Genomic DNA, 16,124 nt, shown 5'->3' with positions numbered 1-16,124 from the left:
CAGACTCATGATAAATACAGTACACAAGGGCATACAGTGAAAAATGATCCTTCCCCCCACTCCCTGCAGGCTGTCCTCCCAAGGCAACCACCAGTCCCCAGGTGGAGCGCTGTCGTACTTTTGTGTTCATCCAGGAACATTCTAGGTTTATGTAAACATTGATGTGTGTGTTGCATCTTTAATGGGAGGTGTGTTGGTTCGTTAATGGTGCCAGACGCACATTCCTTTTTTGACTGGGTGCAGAAGCTTAGGGATTGTCATATCTTGGTTCCTGTAGAGGTGCCTCATTATTCTTGGTGGCTGCAGAATAGTCCATTGTAGAGGTGGAATATATTATTAGACCAGTCCTCTACTTGCAGACGTTAAGGTTGTTTCCAGTCTTGGGTACAGCATAGCGCTGCAGTTGGATCATCTTGAATGTGCTTTGTTCCCTTGTGACTGTAGAATGTGTTTCTAGGAGGGGACTGTTGGGTCAAAGGCTAGGTGGAGGGGGTGAGAGTTTTCATGTGTGAGGGGTGAAGACCCCTGTGGGAATGAGAGGAGTTTTTCTCTGGGGGAACAGGCCGACCCCACGTTGTACCTTTTTAGTGAGCTTCCTTGCTAACTAGCTGTCGTGTGCCTGTGGGCCAACCCTCTGGGCTCTCTGGGCCTCCAGTTTGATGTCTGTGGCAGGATCTCAGACTCTGGGGTCTTCTCACCCTCCAGGTGCCTGTGGCTAGCATTTAATTTCCTCTCAGGGCTGGGTCTCCGTTTTCACTCGGGGTTGTCCCGGAGCCTGCCTGGGGAGGCAGGAGAGCTCCATCGTGTGGGTTGGGTTTTTGGAAAACTGTTCCTTGTCTCCCTTTGTGAGTCTGCTGGAAGATGCTTTGCCTTCCAATGAAAAGCAAACCACTAGGAGGACGCGCATGTGGCCGTGTCGGAATGGACTCTGTTAATCTGCCGTCGGTGACTTTCTGTAGACAGGGGAGGGAGAGACAGTGAGGCACCACGCAGCCTGCGTGCTGGCACTTGCCCAAGCGGCACAACGGGGCGAGGAGAGTCTCTGGAGCTAGTCATCTTTCTGGATTTGGATTTCACTTCCCTTCCCACCCCCCTGTGCTCTTGGCATTGCTCTCCTTTTCTGTGTCCGTAACTTTCGTTCCTCAGGACGTAGCTACACCGAGCCGTGCCATTATGTGGGCCTAAGCTAACAAGACCGCCGTCGGGCGTGGAGTGGATTCACGCCCTTGCAGCTGAAGATTGGCTGGATGGTGGTGGAAGGGTAGATGTGTCTACACGTGATGCTGGGAGATGAAAACAAGGGGTGGATTGACAAGAGTGGGGCTGGCACTTTTCAGGTGAGAATTGGTGGGAATACTGTTGGTATTGATCACTTCGGAAGAGGGGCACAGACGTGATGCCTGCGGTGATAGGGCCGTGAGAACTTTCTGGTGTGTGGGGTGTATTTTTACACAGTGGTGCTGTTAGCCTAATAAACATGAGTAAATGCTGTTGTCTTCCACAAAGATGCATGTGTGCCTTCATTGCCTTGAAGTGTATGGTCTTCTTGGTCTATCCTTCATGGTTTCCTGCTTTCACCAGTAGGCATGGTTGTGGAGAAGAGATATTTCTTTGGGATAAGAACCATATTGGTGCCTGGGTGGCGACTCTTGGCAGCTTGGTCATGGCCTTGTCTGTCAGCAGGGGACACAGTAAGGAAGAGTGATGACTGTGGCAAAATGGAGAGCTCATTTCCATCTAGGTAGGTGGCTGTGATTCAGCTGTATCTGGTGCCATGAGGACATGTGAGCCTGATCTGTTTTTTCTTTTTCTTTTTCTTTTTTTTTTTAAGAGAAGCCCCAAATCTAGATTGTTAGGTGAAGTTTCCCAATTTTTATATTTTGGCAATAAAGTTTTTACAAAAATGTTACTTAGGACGCAGAAAGACTGACCTCTGAGACAGACTTTGAGGAGGAGGGCAAGCAATTCTAAGAGGAGGAACACTGAAATGGCATCGGGAGTTTGGGGACAAAATGCACTGTGTCCCACACTCCCCCTCCCTGTGGGGCCTTGGCCTCCCTGACTGCTTGCAAACGAGTGGTTCTGTGTCTCTTTCAGATCCTGGCTCTGCAGAGAGAACAGCCCAGAAAAGAAAGTTACCCAGCCCTCCACATTCTTCCAACGGCCACTCGCCACAGGACGCATCATCAAGCCCCATTAAAAAGAAAAAGAAACCCGGCTTACTGAACAGCAGTAACAAGGAGCAGGTAAAGCAGCCGCTGGCAGCGGTTGTCCGTGCCGCGCGACGGGCCAGTGGGCAGCCCTGGGGCCCTCTGGGTCTTTCTAAGAGCCAGTGTTCTCTGCACTTAGCAAGCTGCCTTGCACTGGCTGTCATTTGCATAGGACAAAAAGGGCAGTTCAAATGGGGCTGTGTAGGGCTTTCCAGTGGGTTTTCAGATCTGTTTTGGGGACAGAACAGTGACACAGATGAGATGAGGGCATTGTTCTGGAAGGGTTGGGGCTTTTCTTTGGATTAATGTTTTCTGTGTGGCCTGAGGATTTTCCTCCTCCTGGGCCCAGCCAGTAAGACTGATTCTGAGCTCTGCCTGGAGGTGGTTGCTCCCTTCTGCTCTCAGTTTTCTCATCTGTAAAATGGGAGGTTTGGGTCTCTGGTAGGAGGCACTGCCTGAGGTAGACATAGGTGATTAGCACACACCTGGGCAGCAGGAGTCTTTCTCAGACCCCACCCTCCCCTGGCAGCCAGGACCAATCAACTAGACATGGAAAATCCATTCGCTGTTTGGATCTTGTGTAAGGAAACTTCTAGCTTTAAAATTCTTTGATGCAGGCTAGATTGAGAGGTGCTTTAGTGGACTTCCTGGTGGAATTTACCCCTCCCCTCTGTGGACTGTGAGATCAGACCTCCTAGCGTTGAAAGAAACCAGGTCCCAGTGGTTCTGGTGCCGCTTGCTCTTCAGCAGTGGTTGCTAGGGATGCGTTTGTCCATGATGTGCTTTATTGAGTCCTGGAGCAGACCCCAGGGATTTAAGGCTGAATTAAACAAGATTGTTTCTTTCACAGGAAGAGAACTTGCAATGGTTAAATGCCCAGGACTGTGAGAGGTGTGTGTTTCTGAGCACGAATCTATTTTCAATCTCAAAATTACACAGCGAAATGCCAGCTCTGCTTTTGCTGTGTGGCTGTGGGCAAGTTAACCTCTTCTGTGCCTGGTTTTCTTGTATACTGAAATGGGGATATTGCTGCTGCTTCTCATTTCACACGGTTGTTGTGAAGATTAATAGAGCTAAATGACATCAATAATAATAAAAATCAAGCCAGCTCTAGACTAAGTGGGATGTTAGCCACAAGTCGCATGTGGCTCTTGAACACTTGGAAGCGGGAAGTGTGATTGAGGAACTGAGTTTTTCATTTTATTTAAATTTAAGTGGCTACCAGTGGCTTGTAGCTACCATGTTGGATTGGACTGTGCAGGTCTAAGTGAGTTAAGAATTTTGTTACAGAAGAGACTGGTGGGTCCTCAATAAATTTTGAGGGGCATTGCAATACATAATAGTGTTGATGATGATGATACTAAAAGCACTATTTGCTGTGTGTCGTCTGCTGCTGTGACAACCCGTGAGGAAGGGCTGTGAATGTCCACTTTATAGATGAAACACGCAGGTTCAGAGAGCTTGTTACCTCTTCAAGTTCTCAGAACAAGGAGCTGCATTTGAGCTTAGGTTGGTCTGTCTGGCTTCAAGCCACTGACAGCCTACCCCTGTGACCTAGGGGCCATCTCTTAGCTGTCGGGACTGAAGACTAAGAAAGAAACAGGAAGGCCACAGATAATCCTCAGACTTTTACTTAGCCAGTAATTGAACTTCCTGGACCAACGCTTCCTTACTAGTTACCAGTGTGTCTTGAAAGCAAATGCTGTCCCTTCTGTGCAGAAATAGTCTCCTCAGTGCCTGCTCTGTCTGTGTGTGCACGCATGCACGTACACACGCTTTCTGAGTTTCTATCTGTCCTTTGGGAATTGACTTGCACCCCTCTTTCTGGAAGCTGATTTACTTGGGCAATTCAAGGCACTCTCTTCTCTCCCTGCCCCTCCTGTGTGTTAACACCATTTCTGTAGCACTTAGGCCTTGTGACCACAAAGATGCGTTTGTAAGTCTGTGTGCCCCTCTGGGCTGGCAGCCTCAGAAACGCGTCCAGTGTCTGGCACTGCTGGCTCCCCCAAGTTAGACACAGAGTGGGGGATCGGGAATACAGAAAGCACTTGGGGTGTGGGACATGGCAGAGCACAAGCGAGTAGACGCAGGGCGTGAGTGTGCTCCCGAATTCCCAGTTGTCCTCGGTGTGGATGGCAGAGGAAACGTGGTCCACCCCGACACCAGGCTCGTTCTGGCCCGTGGCATCTGGGAGACTTGCTGTGTGACCTTGTTAGTTGCTTTCCCATCTTTGAGCCTCAGTTATGTTGTAAAATAGGGATTTGAACTAAGAACATCATAAGGTTGATTATAGGTTTGTGTTTTGAACTAAAACTCCCAAGCAGAAGGGCCAGGAGATTTTTGTTGGCAAAGAAATTGTAGCCTTAATTGGGAGGAGAAGAGATTCCTGACCTTCGACCCCATAATTCCTTCTAACATGCAGTGTTTGCATAGTTGGGACAATCTCTCTCCTGTATAATCTGTTTTCTCAAGGAGAACTTAAATGCTTTAAAGGGAGTGCCATGGCATGATCATGGCTCACTGCAACCTCGTATGCCTAGGCCCAGGTGATCTTCCTGCCTCAGCCTCTCAAGTAGCTAGGACTACAGGTGCACTACCATGCCCAGCTAATTTTTAAAAATTTTTTTATAAAGACGGGGGTAGTGGCAGGGGTTGGTCTTGAATTCCTGGGCTCAAGGGATCCTCCTGCCCTTGGCCTCCATAGTGCTGGGATTGCAGGCGTGAGCCACTACGCATGGCGGGGATCTCGTTTATAAGGGCACTAATCCCATTCATGAGGACAGAGCCCTAATCACTTCCCAAGGGCTCCAAGTTTCTAACCTTGGGGTTAGGATTTCAACATAGGAATTTTGGGGTGGGGGGGACACAAACATTCAGACTATAACACTTAGAAAAATCTAGCAACAGCTGGAGCTGAGCAGAGCCTGTTGTTTTAGACATAGGGCCTGTGCCCTCTCCCTGACCCCACCCCTCCCTGGAGTCCCACACTGCCTGTTCTGGTCATTCCATCCAGCTCTGGGTCTCCGTGAGCTTTCACTTCCTTTTGACTTCTGCCATATATCAAAACTCTCCATCTCTTACCTCTTTTTCTCTTTCTTCACTCTAATTTCTCTTCTGCATTCCAGTAGTCTGGAAAGAAAGCCATTCTGACCTTGTAAAAAACAGATAAACCATATATTTCCACTTTTGATGGAGACCTTTTATTACCAAGTAGAGATAATGGGTTGAGTTTTAACTTTGGCCCCTGTTTTACCCATTTTTTACATTTTGGGAATTCATTACTTTTAGGGGAGTTTTAAAAAAGTCCTCTGGTCCAATGGCTTCACCCCCTGGAGAAGGTTTAAAAATGCGTGGGAGGATGCTCCCGGCATTTTGTGGGGGAGGGTCAGGTTGCTAAGTGTCCTGCAGTAGATAGGACAAGAAATGTCTTGCCCAAAATGTCATTAGGGCCTGTACTGATAAATATCACTCTAATTTTTAGTTCTCAGGACATTTTGAGTTCACAGTGTCCTTTAATGGGGGAGGTGTCTCTCCCCCATTAAAGAATTTAGAAATAATCTGCTAGCAGATTTGTACAAAATGACCTTAGGTCAAATGTGGCAAAGAAGTTATGGGGCCCCCCCTCACCTTCTCTGAGCGCAGGGTGTATGCATATCATAAATGGGTGGGCACACACTTACTTTGTTGGGCCCATGCATTATCTTAAAAACTGGAACATTTTGCAGCAGTCCTTTGTTGGGCTGGGGCAGTGTATTAACAGTTGAGACAGCTCAGGGGACAGTAGGGAATGCTGGCTTCTCCCCAAGGTCAGGCAGCACTAGGAGAGTGTGTGCACCTAACACCTAGATCACTGGAGTGGGGGCTGCCCCCTTAAGTTGGGTGGGAGCTCTGCCCCTCCCTGCTGTGTCTCCCACCTCGAGGCTGAATGCCAGAGCATCCTCACCCTCCAGGGCTCGGCCTTTTTTTTTTTTTTCCCCTTTTTAACATACATGATTTTGATCAAATGCAGGAGAACAAATGCTGATGCTAGGGCCATTTGCACTCATGTATGGTACCTGCGTGGCCTCTGTCGGAATTTGAGTTTGTGGTTGCTCATGCACATACGTGTACCCTGTGCTCAGACATAGCCAGAGCACTCCTGTGGGCCAGATGCTGTCTGGAGCCTGTTTTTGTAAATGAAGTTTTGTTGGCACACAGCTACATTCTTTCATTCATGTTTGCTTTTCATCTGTGTTTGCTTTTGTGCTACAGTGGGCGAGGTGAGTAGTTATAATAGAGCCTGTATGGCCTGCAAAGCCTCAGCTATTTACTGTCTTTATAGAACCCTTTATAGAAAGTTTGCTTGGCTCCTGGTGTAGATGAAGGTATTCCAGGAGCGAATAGACAGGCCTTTCCTATTTTGTTGTTAAGCCAGCCTGTGGAAGGAGCAGGGAAATAAGAACATCTGCTTTCTTGCAATATCCCATAATAACCTGCAGTTATCCCCTAACAACACACAGGTTGCAACCTGTTTCCCTTGCTGTCAGGCTTGGTAGCACACCGTATACATGCGGGGGAGAAAAATCATAACTCATTTTGTCTGAAATGATGTGCTTTTCCTTTTTAAATGTTCCATATTTATTATCAGATTATTTTTATGGAGGAGGAAATACTTACAAGCAGCAGATAAGGAAAGTATCTGATTGACAAGGAGATTAACCAGGCAGCTAGTTCTCAGCAACCACGGCAGCTGCAGAAAGGGAGGAAGTCCCCTGAAAAGAGTATGGAGCGGCCTGGCCATGCCTGTGATCCCCCCAGGGACACCCACGCCCTGCTAGGTGGGCTGGGGCAGGGATGGTGGTGCCAGGGCAGACTTTCTTCCAAAGATCAACACCCTGGCTCCGGTTAGAGAGGACTTGAGTTACTGGTTAGGGAGACTAGATGTCATATTTGATTCTCATAGTTTAGATTAGATCTTCACAACTCTTCTGTCCTATTATTAACTCACTGAAAGGAAGTCGGACACCAAAAGTATGACTTACTGTTACCTTACAAAAACCACAGTAGCATCCTAGAAAAGCTCTCTCGGGTTAGAAATAGTTCTGCTTGCTTGATAAAGTTTATCTTTCAATGGAAATTACTACTCTTCCTTCCCCATCCCCTCCCTCCTGTTCCTCCTCCTTTTACCTCCTCTTCAACCTGCCCCCAACTCAAGCAACCATTTTCCTTGGTAGATAGCAGACCCTCTACATTAATGGTTCTCAACTAGGGATAGTTTTGCCCCCACCCCGGGGACATTTGATAATGTCTGCGGACATTTTTGGTTGTCACAGTTGTTTTTTTTTTTTTGGAGACAGAGTCTCACTCTGTTGCCCGGGCTAGAGTGAGTGCCGTGGCGTCAGCCTAGCTCACAGCAACCTCAAACTCCTGGGCTTAAGCGATCCTCCTGCCTCAGCCTCCCGAGTAGCTGGGACTACAGGCATGTGCCACCAGGCCCAGCTAATTTTTTCTATATATATTTTAGTTGGCCAGATAATTTCTTTCTATTTTTTAGTAGAGATGGGGTCTCGCTCTTGCTCAGGCTGGTCTGGAACTCCTGAGCTCAAGCAATCCACCCGCCTCGGCCTCCCAGAGTGCTAGGATTACAGGCGTGAGCCACCGTGCCCGGCCTTGTTTTTTTTTTTGTTTTTGTTTTTGAGACAGGGTCTCGCTCTGTCACCCTGGGTAAAGTACAGTGGCATTATCATAGCTCACTGCAGCCTCACACTCCTGGGCTCAAACAATCCTCCTGCCTCAGCCTCCCGAGTAGCTGGGACTACAGGCGCATGCCACCGCACCCAGCTTATTTTTCTGCTTGGTTGTCACAGTTTTATGTGTGTGTGTGTGGGTGTTACTGGCACCTAGGCAGCGATGCTGCTACCCGTCCTGCACTGCACAGGATGGCTCCCACAATAAAGGCTTTTCTGGCCCTAAATGGCAGAAGGGGCTGAAGTTGAGAGCCCCTGCTCTAGATGCTATTCACGTTCCCTTCTGTTAGGTTTTTGGTAGTCATTGTACTGTTCAGATGTTTTTCCCCTCCAGCTTTGTGCGTTATGCAGAACTTATTTTGTATTATGGAGAGTGTTCTCTGAGGGGGTCACTGAGTTATGAGAATCTCTTGTGCATTAGGCATTGTCTTGTGTGGGGTACAGGGAAAAGAGAGATTCTCAGAGACCTTGGTTTTAGTCTTTGCTCTGGGCTCTGAGGGTCAGATAAGTCCTTTTAGCTGAGTTTTACCATCTGTGAAGTAAAGCTAGTACAGTTTGTAATCCTAGCACTCTGGGAGGCCGAGGCGGGAGGATCGCTCGAGGTCAGGAGTTCGAGACCAGCCTGAGCAAGAGCGAGACCCCGTCTCTACTAAAAATAGAAAGAAATTATATGGACAGCTAAAAATATATATAGAAAAAATTAGCCGGGCATGGTGGCGCATGCCTGTAGTCCCAGCTACTCGGGAGGCTGAGGCAGGAGGATTGCTTGAGCCCAGGAGTTTGAGGTTGCTGTGAGCTAGGCTGATGCCACGGCACTCTAGCCCAGGCAGCAGAGTGAGACTCTGTCTCAAAAATAAAACTAGCACACGTTGAGTATCCCTTATCTGAAATGCTCTGGACCAGAAGTGTCTTGGATTTCAGATTTTTTCAGATTTTGGAATATTTGCATATACATAATGAGATGTCTTGGGCATGAGACCCAAGTCCAAACACAAAATTCATTTATGTTCCATATGTACTTTACAGACATAGCCTGAAGGTAACTTCATACAATATTTTTAATAATATATATGACCTATCACGTGAGGTCAGGTGTATACTTTCCCACTTGTATGTCATGTCGGTGCTCTTTGGAGCATTTCAGATTTTTGGATTAGGGATGCTCAATCTGTAGTGTCTTTCCCAAGTACCTTTCTGGGTAGTTTTCAGGGTAACATGAAGATGGTGTGTGCACAACACTGTGTTAAAAAGTGAAACATGAAAAGAATATTGTTAAAATGATGTTATTCCCTGGAAACCAAGTAGACCGCTCTATCTTAAAAGTTGACGTGAAACAGGGAAATAACTGGGTTAAAGAATTACACAATCAACACTTACAAGACTTAGCTCTTTACTTTGTAGAAATGAAAGTAGGGAGATTTGGAAAGATTGGTTAACAAAGATCTGCTTAAATAAGCATCTGTGAGGCTTTTTTTTAGGATTGGAGAAATAGAAGGCATTTTGAGAACATTAAAACCTCATGATAAAAGGCAGGAACAAGGTGTGGGTGCCTTCAATCTGGGTGACCCTTTCACATTATCGTGGAGGTCCTGGCCATTAAAATAAAGAAAGAAAAAAAACTAATGCAAAAGTATTAGACATGAGCAGACACAACTCTGATGTTACTTAGAAATATTAATAATTCGGTTTTCAGTCAATAAACTATTAGAACTGCTTATTATAGGGTCAATATTAAAAAGCTAACAGCATTTCTATGTACCAACAATAACCATTTAGGAAATGTAATAGCAAAAGGTCCTCATTCATAGTATCAACAGGAAGTATGGTGTATCTAACAATATATGAGATCTCTCTGGAGGAAACCATAGTGTTTTACTGAAGGACAGAAAAGCTTATTATACAATGACGTTTCTTCAAAGGTAGGTAATATGGATGTGGCTGAACTATTTATTATCTGTGGTTTTTACTGCCAAGAAATCGAGGTTCAAAGTGGGTTGAGTAGCTTTCTTAGTAAGGTCTCACAGCTAGTTACCAGGTTTTTTTGAACCGTATTGCTGGACTTTCTCATACTTCCTAAGTAGGATTTCATATTGGTTTCTGATGGGCGTTTTCCTTAGGAGTTCTTCTGAGTGACTTTTTGTGTTTAGAGTGTGGCTTTGCAGGATTTTGTAACATATCTTTAGAGAAGCGTTTCTCGGTGGTGTTTTGGGACAGGACGCGGTCTAGCTCCCGTGAATTGGCCGCCCATCTCATCTTTCTGCCATGGTTGGTTTCGGATAAGAGTTGTGGCTCCCCGGCAAATACAAGGACCTACCATGTTTAAAGCTTTTCTGTAGCTGTAGGAAAGCTCTCATTGGCTCCTAAATACACTGTGTGTTGTGGGTAGACATAAACAATGGATGACCGTTTTTCTGGTGACTCAAATCTAATTATCTATTCTCCAGAGGCCTGCTATTTAAAGAATCCCTGGAAAATTGCAATGCTTTTATTAGGTTTGTAAATTCAGACTTCCATAGGTTAGGCTTTTAACTGTATTAGCAATGTTAGCAATGGGAGCACTGTGTTAAATGCATACATTATATTATCCCATTTAATCCCAACATAATACCATGAAGTGTTAGGTAATACCATCTCCATTTTACAGATGAGAAAATTGAAGCTGGGAGGTTAAAAGACTTGTTCAAGGTCATGCAACTGGGTAATGGTAGAGTTAAAATTTGAACTCACGTATGCCTGGGTTGTAGCCGTTGTTTTGTCCTGTTTAGAAGTGCCTAGTAACTCTTAGAATCAGCTTTCAATTCATTACCTCTTAAAGCAGAAGAAAGAGAGAACAAAAAAACCCCTTCATAATAGCTAATGACCCACTAATGCCGTATGTAATAGAGTAACCCAAGATAGCTTGGCTTTTTAATAAATTTGTGAAATGCTGTAATTTTCTTTTATTGTTATTGATGTACTTGTTCAACTTCCTTTTGAGAATGCACATTTGTTTTGAAACCAAACCTGTCTTTCTTGCCTACATTTCAGTCAGAACTAAGACATGGTCCGTTTTACTATATGAAGCAGCCACTCACCACAGACCCTGTTGATGTTGTACCGCAGGATGGACGGAATGATTTCTACTGCTGGGTTTGTCACCGGGAAGGCCAAGTCCTTTGCTGTGAGCTCTGTCCCCGGGTTTATCACGCTAAGTGTCTGAGACTGACATCGGAACCAGAGGGGGACTGGTTTTGTCCTGAATGTGAGGTTAGTTCCTGATGAATGAATTACCTGCCTCATTTCCTTTCCTTCCTCTTTCTTCCTTTTATTTTTTAATTTTTCAAATAATGTAGGTAATCGGGGAAAGAGAAATCTCTTGCCTTCCACCTGCTCTATCCTGGCCACCTTTTTTTCTTTGGACCAGCATTGGCAATGGCCGCAGCACTGCAGCGCTTGGAAAGACAATTGCACTGAATATCGTTTTTGCTTCTTCATGGGTCTTTGGATCGCTTCGAGATCTGCAGTCATCTCTGATTCTTCTATAATGAACGTTTTGAAAGTTAACTCATCCATGTTTAAAGAGTTGACATGTTTTGAAAAGATCTCGTGCTATTGTCCCCCCTTCTTGGATGACGTTTCCTGCGCATTGATGAATCATCAACAGTAGCCGAGCTGGGAAGACCGGTTTTGGGTGTGTGTCCCACGTGGTGGCCATCTGATGCTTTCCTCATGCAGCAAGTATTTCCTGAGGGCCTGTTAGGTGCTGGGGATTCAACACTGCCCGAAAATAGGCATGAATCAACATTCTTCTCAGCAGAAAAGGAAAAAAGCCCAAAATAAAGAAAGTCACATTTAATGAGTTAGAAGAAAAGTGCTCTAGAGAAGACGACTAGAGAATGGGAGTAGGAAGCCCAGAGGGGTGCAGAGTGTTTTCATTGTAAACATGGAGGTCTGGGGGGGCCTCACTAAGATTTGAGAAAGGCCGAAGGGAGGGGAGGAGCGAGCCATGCAGCCATTTGGGGCAGACCGTCCATGCAGAGGGAGCTGCGGGCTGGAGGTAGCACCTCCCGGGCGCAGCGAAGTCTGCGTGTGCTTCATTCGTAACAAAGCCTGAACACGCCACATTACACCGGTTATCAGGGTTCCCACTGTTCTGAGGTGGCTTTTATTCTTGGTGACCCCAACTATGATGTGTTTTTGAAATGCTGAAAATAAGAATGTCATCTCCAAAATCCTTTAATGTGGAATGTCTCTTGGATTCAAACGTATTGGAGTTAGATCTCAAATGGGAAAGCTTTCTTATTTATGCTATGAAAGGTCACCCAGATGTCTTTAGTGGGGAAAAAGCAAGCTATAGGACGGTGTCTGTGGTATGGTTTTGTGTGGGGAAAGGAGAAAAGTAAGAATTACATGGAAAGAAAGTAGAGGTCAGATCCATGTGCTGATGACATGGCAATGGTATTCTGCCTCTAAAATGGTAAAAGATGGCTGCTGTTCTTTTTGGGTTATCCTGGATGCAGAAATATGTAAGATATGCTTTGCTCAGCAATGCCCTCCTCTGTGCACAGAGCCTGACCTCATTCTACTACATTTAGTGTGGGAACTGGAGCCTTTATCAAATTTTTTTTTTTTTTTTGTCTCGACGAACTCTTCCCAATTGTTTAATGATATTGCAAAAAAGATAGTGGCTCAGGTAGTATACTTTTGTTGCAAGTAATAGTTCCTGATCAAAGGCAGCTGAAACAAGAGGGATTTGATATCATGTGTGGGAAGAACCCAGAGGCAGGGCCAGTGTTTGTTCAGAGCCAGGCTCTTTGCATCTCATTGTTGAGGTGAGTGTAACCCATAGGTCTAAGGTGGCTGCTGGGGGTTCAGGTGTCATGTGTGGACAGGCTGAAATCCCCCTAAGAGGAGAGTGTCTCTCCCTGCATCCTGGATTCACTCATTATCTCCTAGCTGGTTTTCCCTTGGGCTCATTGGATCACCAGTCCTCATGCAAAAACAAAACAAAACAAAACAAAAAAAACAAAGGCTTGAAAAATGCTGATCTGGACTTTTTGTGTTGTAGGACCCAGGCACTGCCAGCCAAGAAGGAGTGGTGCGGGGGTTATGGGAGGCAGCCCAGGTGTTCACCATGGATAGTTACCTGGAAACAAACCAGAATCAAACTAGCAGGTGTTCTGTGTCTAAGGTTCAGGGCTCCAGATTTCTTCTAGGGCTGAAACGGTAAAGCAGGCACTGGGAAAACGAGATGTGTCGGGCCTGGCAGCTAAGCAAATGGACGTGTGCGTGCGTCGTGCACTGTTCTCAGCTTCTCAGTGACTCTTGTGTTGGCCTTTTTCTCGACAACCAACGAGACACATCTGCGAGCTCCTTTTTGCAGGCCCCAGAAATGTGAAGAATGGAAACTGAATCCAAATTAATTGCAGAAAACTTTTCTCAGCTCTTCCTACGCAGATGGGTAGAGAGTGTTTCCTGACATCATTGGAATTTGCTATTTTTGTTGTTGCTGCTACATAAGGATTCTGAAGCCTGAAGATATAGTATCAGATTTACATAGCTGAATTAGGTTTCAGACGCTTCGCTGGGTCTCTTCTTTGATGGGAATTTCCCTTATGGAATGACATTTATTGCCTATGGAAATAGACAGCTAGACTCTGCTTCCTGTGTGGTTTGCCAGAATGTCCTGAGTCAGTTCATGTCGGTGGAGATGGAGAATGAAGTCTCACTATCAGTCGGCGACCATCCCTTGTATTCTTTCTACAGGGAAATCTCTCCCCTTCCATCAGTGATGTCATTAGTCAATGCTTTGTCACTTTCCTGAAAGATAGCCCAGAACTTTAAGAGGATCAAGATAAGTGGCCAATAAGTATTCCTCCCAGGAGACCACCCGGCAACTGTCAGTGGCCTTCGCTTGCTTCTCCTATTCCTGAAACCCAAAGGTTGTCATAATGACGATTTTTCAGGTCCCTGTCTACCCACACCTTTCTCAGATCGTGTTGTCTTCATGAGCTAAAAACCATTTCCTCCTAAGGTAATAAATGAATCGTTGTGCTTTTTAACTTTTACCCACCAATCCAGCACATCTTGGTCTAGTAGGTTGGAGTCTTTGCCAAGCGAAACAACTCGTCTCACTTAGATGGGAATTGCCTTTTTTTATGTGTGAGTTGATGGAAAAAAACAGAAGGGAAATAAGTACATGGATAGTAATTTCGTTTTTCTAACCGTGCATCCGTATATGATTTTGACTTGTAGAAAATTACAGTAGCAGAGTGCATCGAGACGCAGAGTAAGGCCATGACGATGCTCACCACTGAACAGTTGTCTTACCTGCTCAAGTTTGCCATTCAGAAAATGAAACAGCCAGGGGTAAGAAGAAGATTCGTCTTGGTATAAGCATAAATGAAACTGGTGACTTTTGTTAACAGCTTAGCTTTGCAGACATCTTACGTGTTCGTTGGGCCTTCGTGTGTGCCCAGATTCAGCTATCGGTGAAATTAAACATAAGGTATGATGGCATTCAGTTAAGTCTCTGTAGTGAGCACTGTGTCCCAAAGGAGTTTAATTGGGAAATGACATATAGTGGAAAGTTGAAGATTTAAAATTCTGATTGCTTGTGAAGTGCAACCTCACACCCCACTGGGCAAGGGGGAGCTTTCTGCTCCCTCCCACGGGAGTTAGTAAAATTCCATTTCAGTGAGAGAGCTGAATCCAGCACAGTTTATTCATAACTAAGGTCTGATGATGGAACCTCCACGTAAAACTCAACCAGTGACATAGCTGTAGAGGGTGAGCATCTGGTTAGTTCCTTCAGTTTTGAAATGGGAGTTGACGTAAAGCCTTTGCCCCTTACGAAACACCTGCTGAGAAAGCAGGGCTGGCCAGCTGTGTGCCTGCCAGCGGGCTGTGTGGCCGTCAAACTACAGCCATTGCGGTTTGTGTATTTACTGTGATAGTGTTCAGGAAAGTGGCAGAAAAGTGACGTGTTTTAAAAAATGATAACATGACAATATACTCAGCATATTATGACAGATGTCAGATGAATCTAAAGAAACTTGAGAATGGGGTTTCCCCTTTCTGATTTGCACAAAGGTTCCATAAGGGCCAGCTGGGATCCTTTGTGAAACTCTGAATCAGGGTTTGCTTTCTAAATCAAATGGATATATGGAAATGTAGAATCTCAGGGCTGGCTTTTAGTAATCACAGTGGTTTTATTTCTTTAAAAAACAAAAAACAAGGCCGGGCGCGGTGGCTCACGCCTGTAATCCCAGCACTCTGGGAGGCCGAGGCGGGCGGATCATTTGAGCTCAGGAGTTCGAGACCAGCCTGAGCAAGAGCGAGACCCCGTCTCTACTAAAAATAGAAAGAAATTATCTGGCCAACTAAAATATATATAGAAAAAATTAGCCGGGCATGGTGGCGCATGCCTGTAGTCCCAGCTACTCGGGAGGCTGAGGCAGGAGGATCGCTTAAGCCCAGGAGTCTGAGGTTGCTGTGAGCTAGGCTGACGCCACGGCACTCACTCTAGCCTGGGCAACAGAGCGAGACTCTGTCTCAAAAAAAAAACAAAAAAACAAAAAACAAGCTTTTCCTTTGAGATTATATTCTGGAGCATGCCAGTTAGATGTCATTAAATTGGGAAACTGGCCCTTTAACAAGATCTCAATCAGTGGAAGCAGAAATGTGTAGCCTCAGTTTGGTTAAAAACTTTCTTTCTTTCTTTTTTTTTTGCTGCGGGATGATTTTTATGCTGAGTGTGACAAGGAATTACTTCCTGTTTTTCATAGGCTAAATTATATCTGCTGATGATTGGGTCATGTAGACTTGTCAACACCATAGAATGATATATAAACCAACAAGAAAAATGGAAGAAGGCATTAGTTTCTCACGTAAATTGTTGTAAAGTCAATCAGGGCAGAAAATTGTCGATTTTGTTGAAGCATCTTTTTAACTTACAGTGTGTTGTAATTGTCAATCTTAACGTAAGAAGATGGGACCTGTTACTTGGGCGTATATTGAAAACAAAACCAAACCCAAAACACAGCTGGGCCCATGATTACCAAATAACCAGGCATAGTTAGAAGGTGGACCAATTTGGAGTACCCCAAGGTCATCCTTTGTGGAAACCTTTACAACTGTATTGTCTGGGCCAGGCGCAGTGGCTCATGCCTGTAATCCTAGCACTCTGGGAGGCCAAGGCGGGAGGATT

The 16,124-nt window shown here is 45.4% G+C and overlaps 1 protein-coding gene across 11 annotated transcripts in view; it reads left to right on the top strand.

Moving 5' to 3' along the window:
* The window catches only part of ZMYND8 (zinc finger MYND-type containing 8), a 111,546-nt gene that overhangs the window by 31,760 nt on the left and 63,662 nt on the right, over positions 1-16,124 (top strand). For 6 of the 11 annotated variants that reach the window (XM_045528504.1, XM_045528500.1, XM_045528499.1 and 3 more), the window contains 3 exons: positions 2,098-2,246; positions 10,964-11,182; positions 14,171-14,284. In XM_045528504.1, coding sequence (XP_045384460.1) covers positions 2,098-2,246; positions 10,964-11,182; positions 14,171-14,284 — 482 coding nt within the window. Of the gene's footprint in view, positions 1-2,097; positions 2,247-10,963; positions 11,763-14,170; positions 14,285-16,124 lie in introns of those variants that run through there. The other 5 variants (XM_045528505.1, XM_045528502.1, XM_045528501.1 and 2 more) reach the window with 2 other exon arrangements.

Source organism: Lemur catta, chromosome 17 (genome assembly GCF_020740605.2).
Source record: "Lemur catta isolate mLemCat1 chromosome 17, mLemCat1.pri, whole genome shotgun sequence".
Taxonomy (NCBI): Eukaryota; Metazoa; Chordata; class Mammalia; order Primates; family Lemuridae; genus Lemur; species Lemur catta.
Note: the sequence above shows the minus strand (reverse complement) of the source record. Positions and strands in the feature narration are given on the sequence as shown.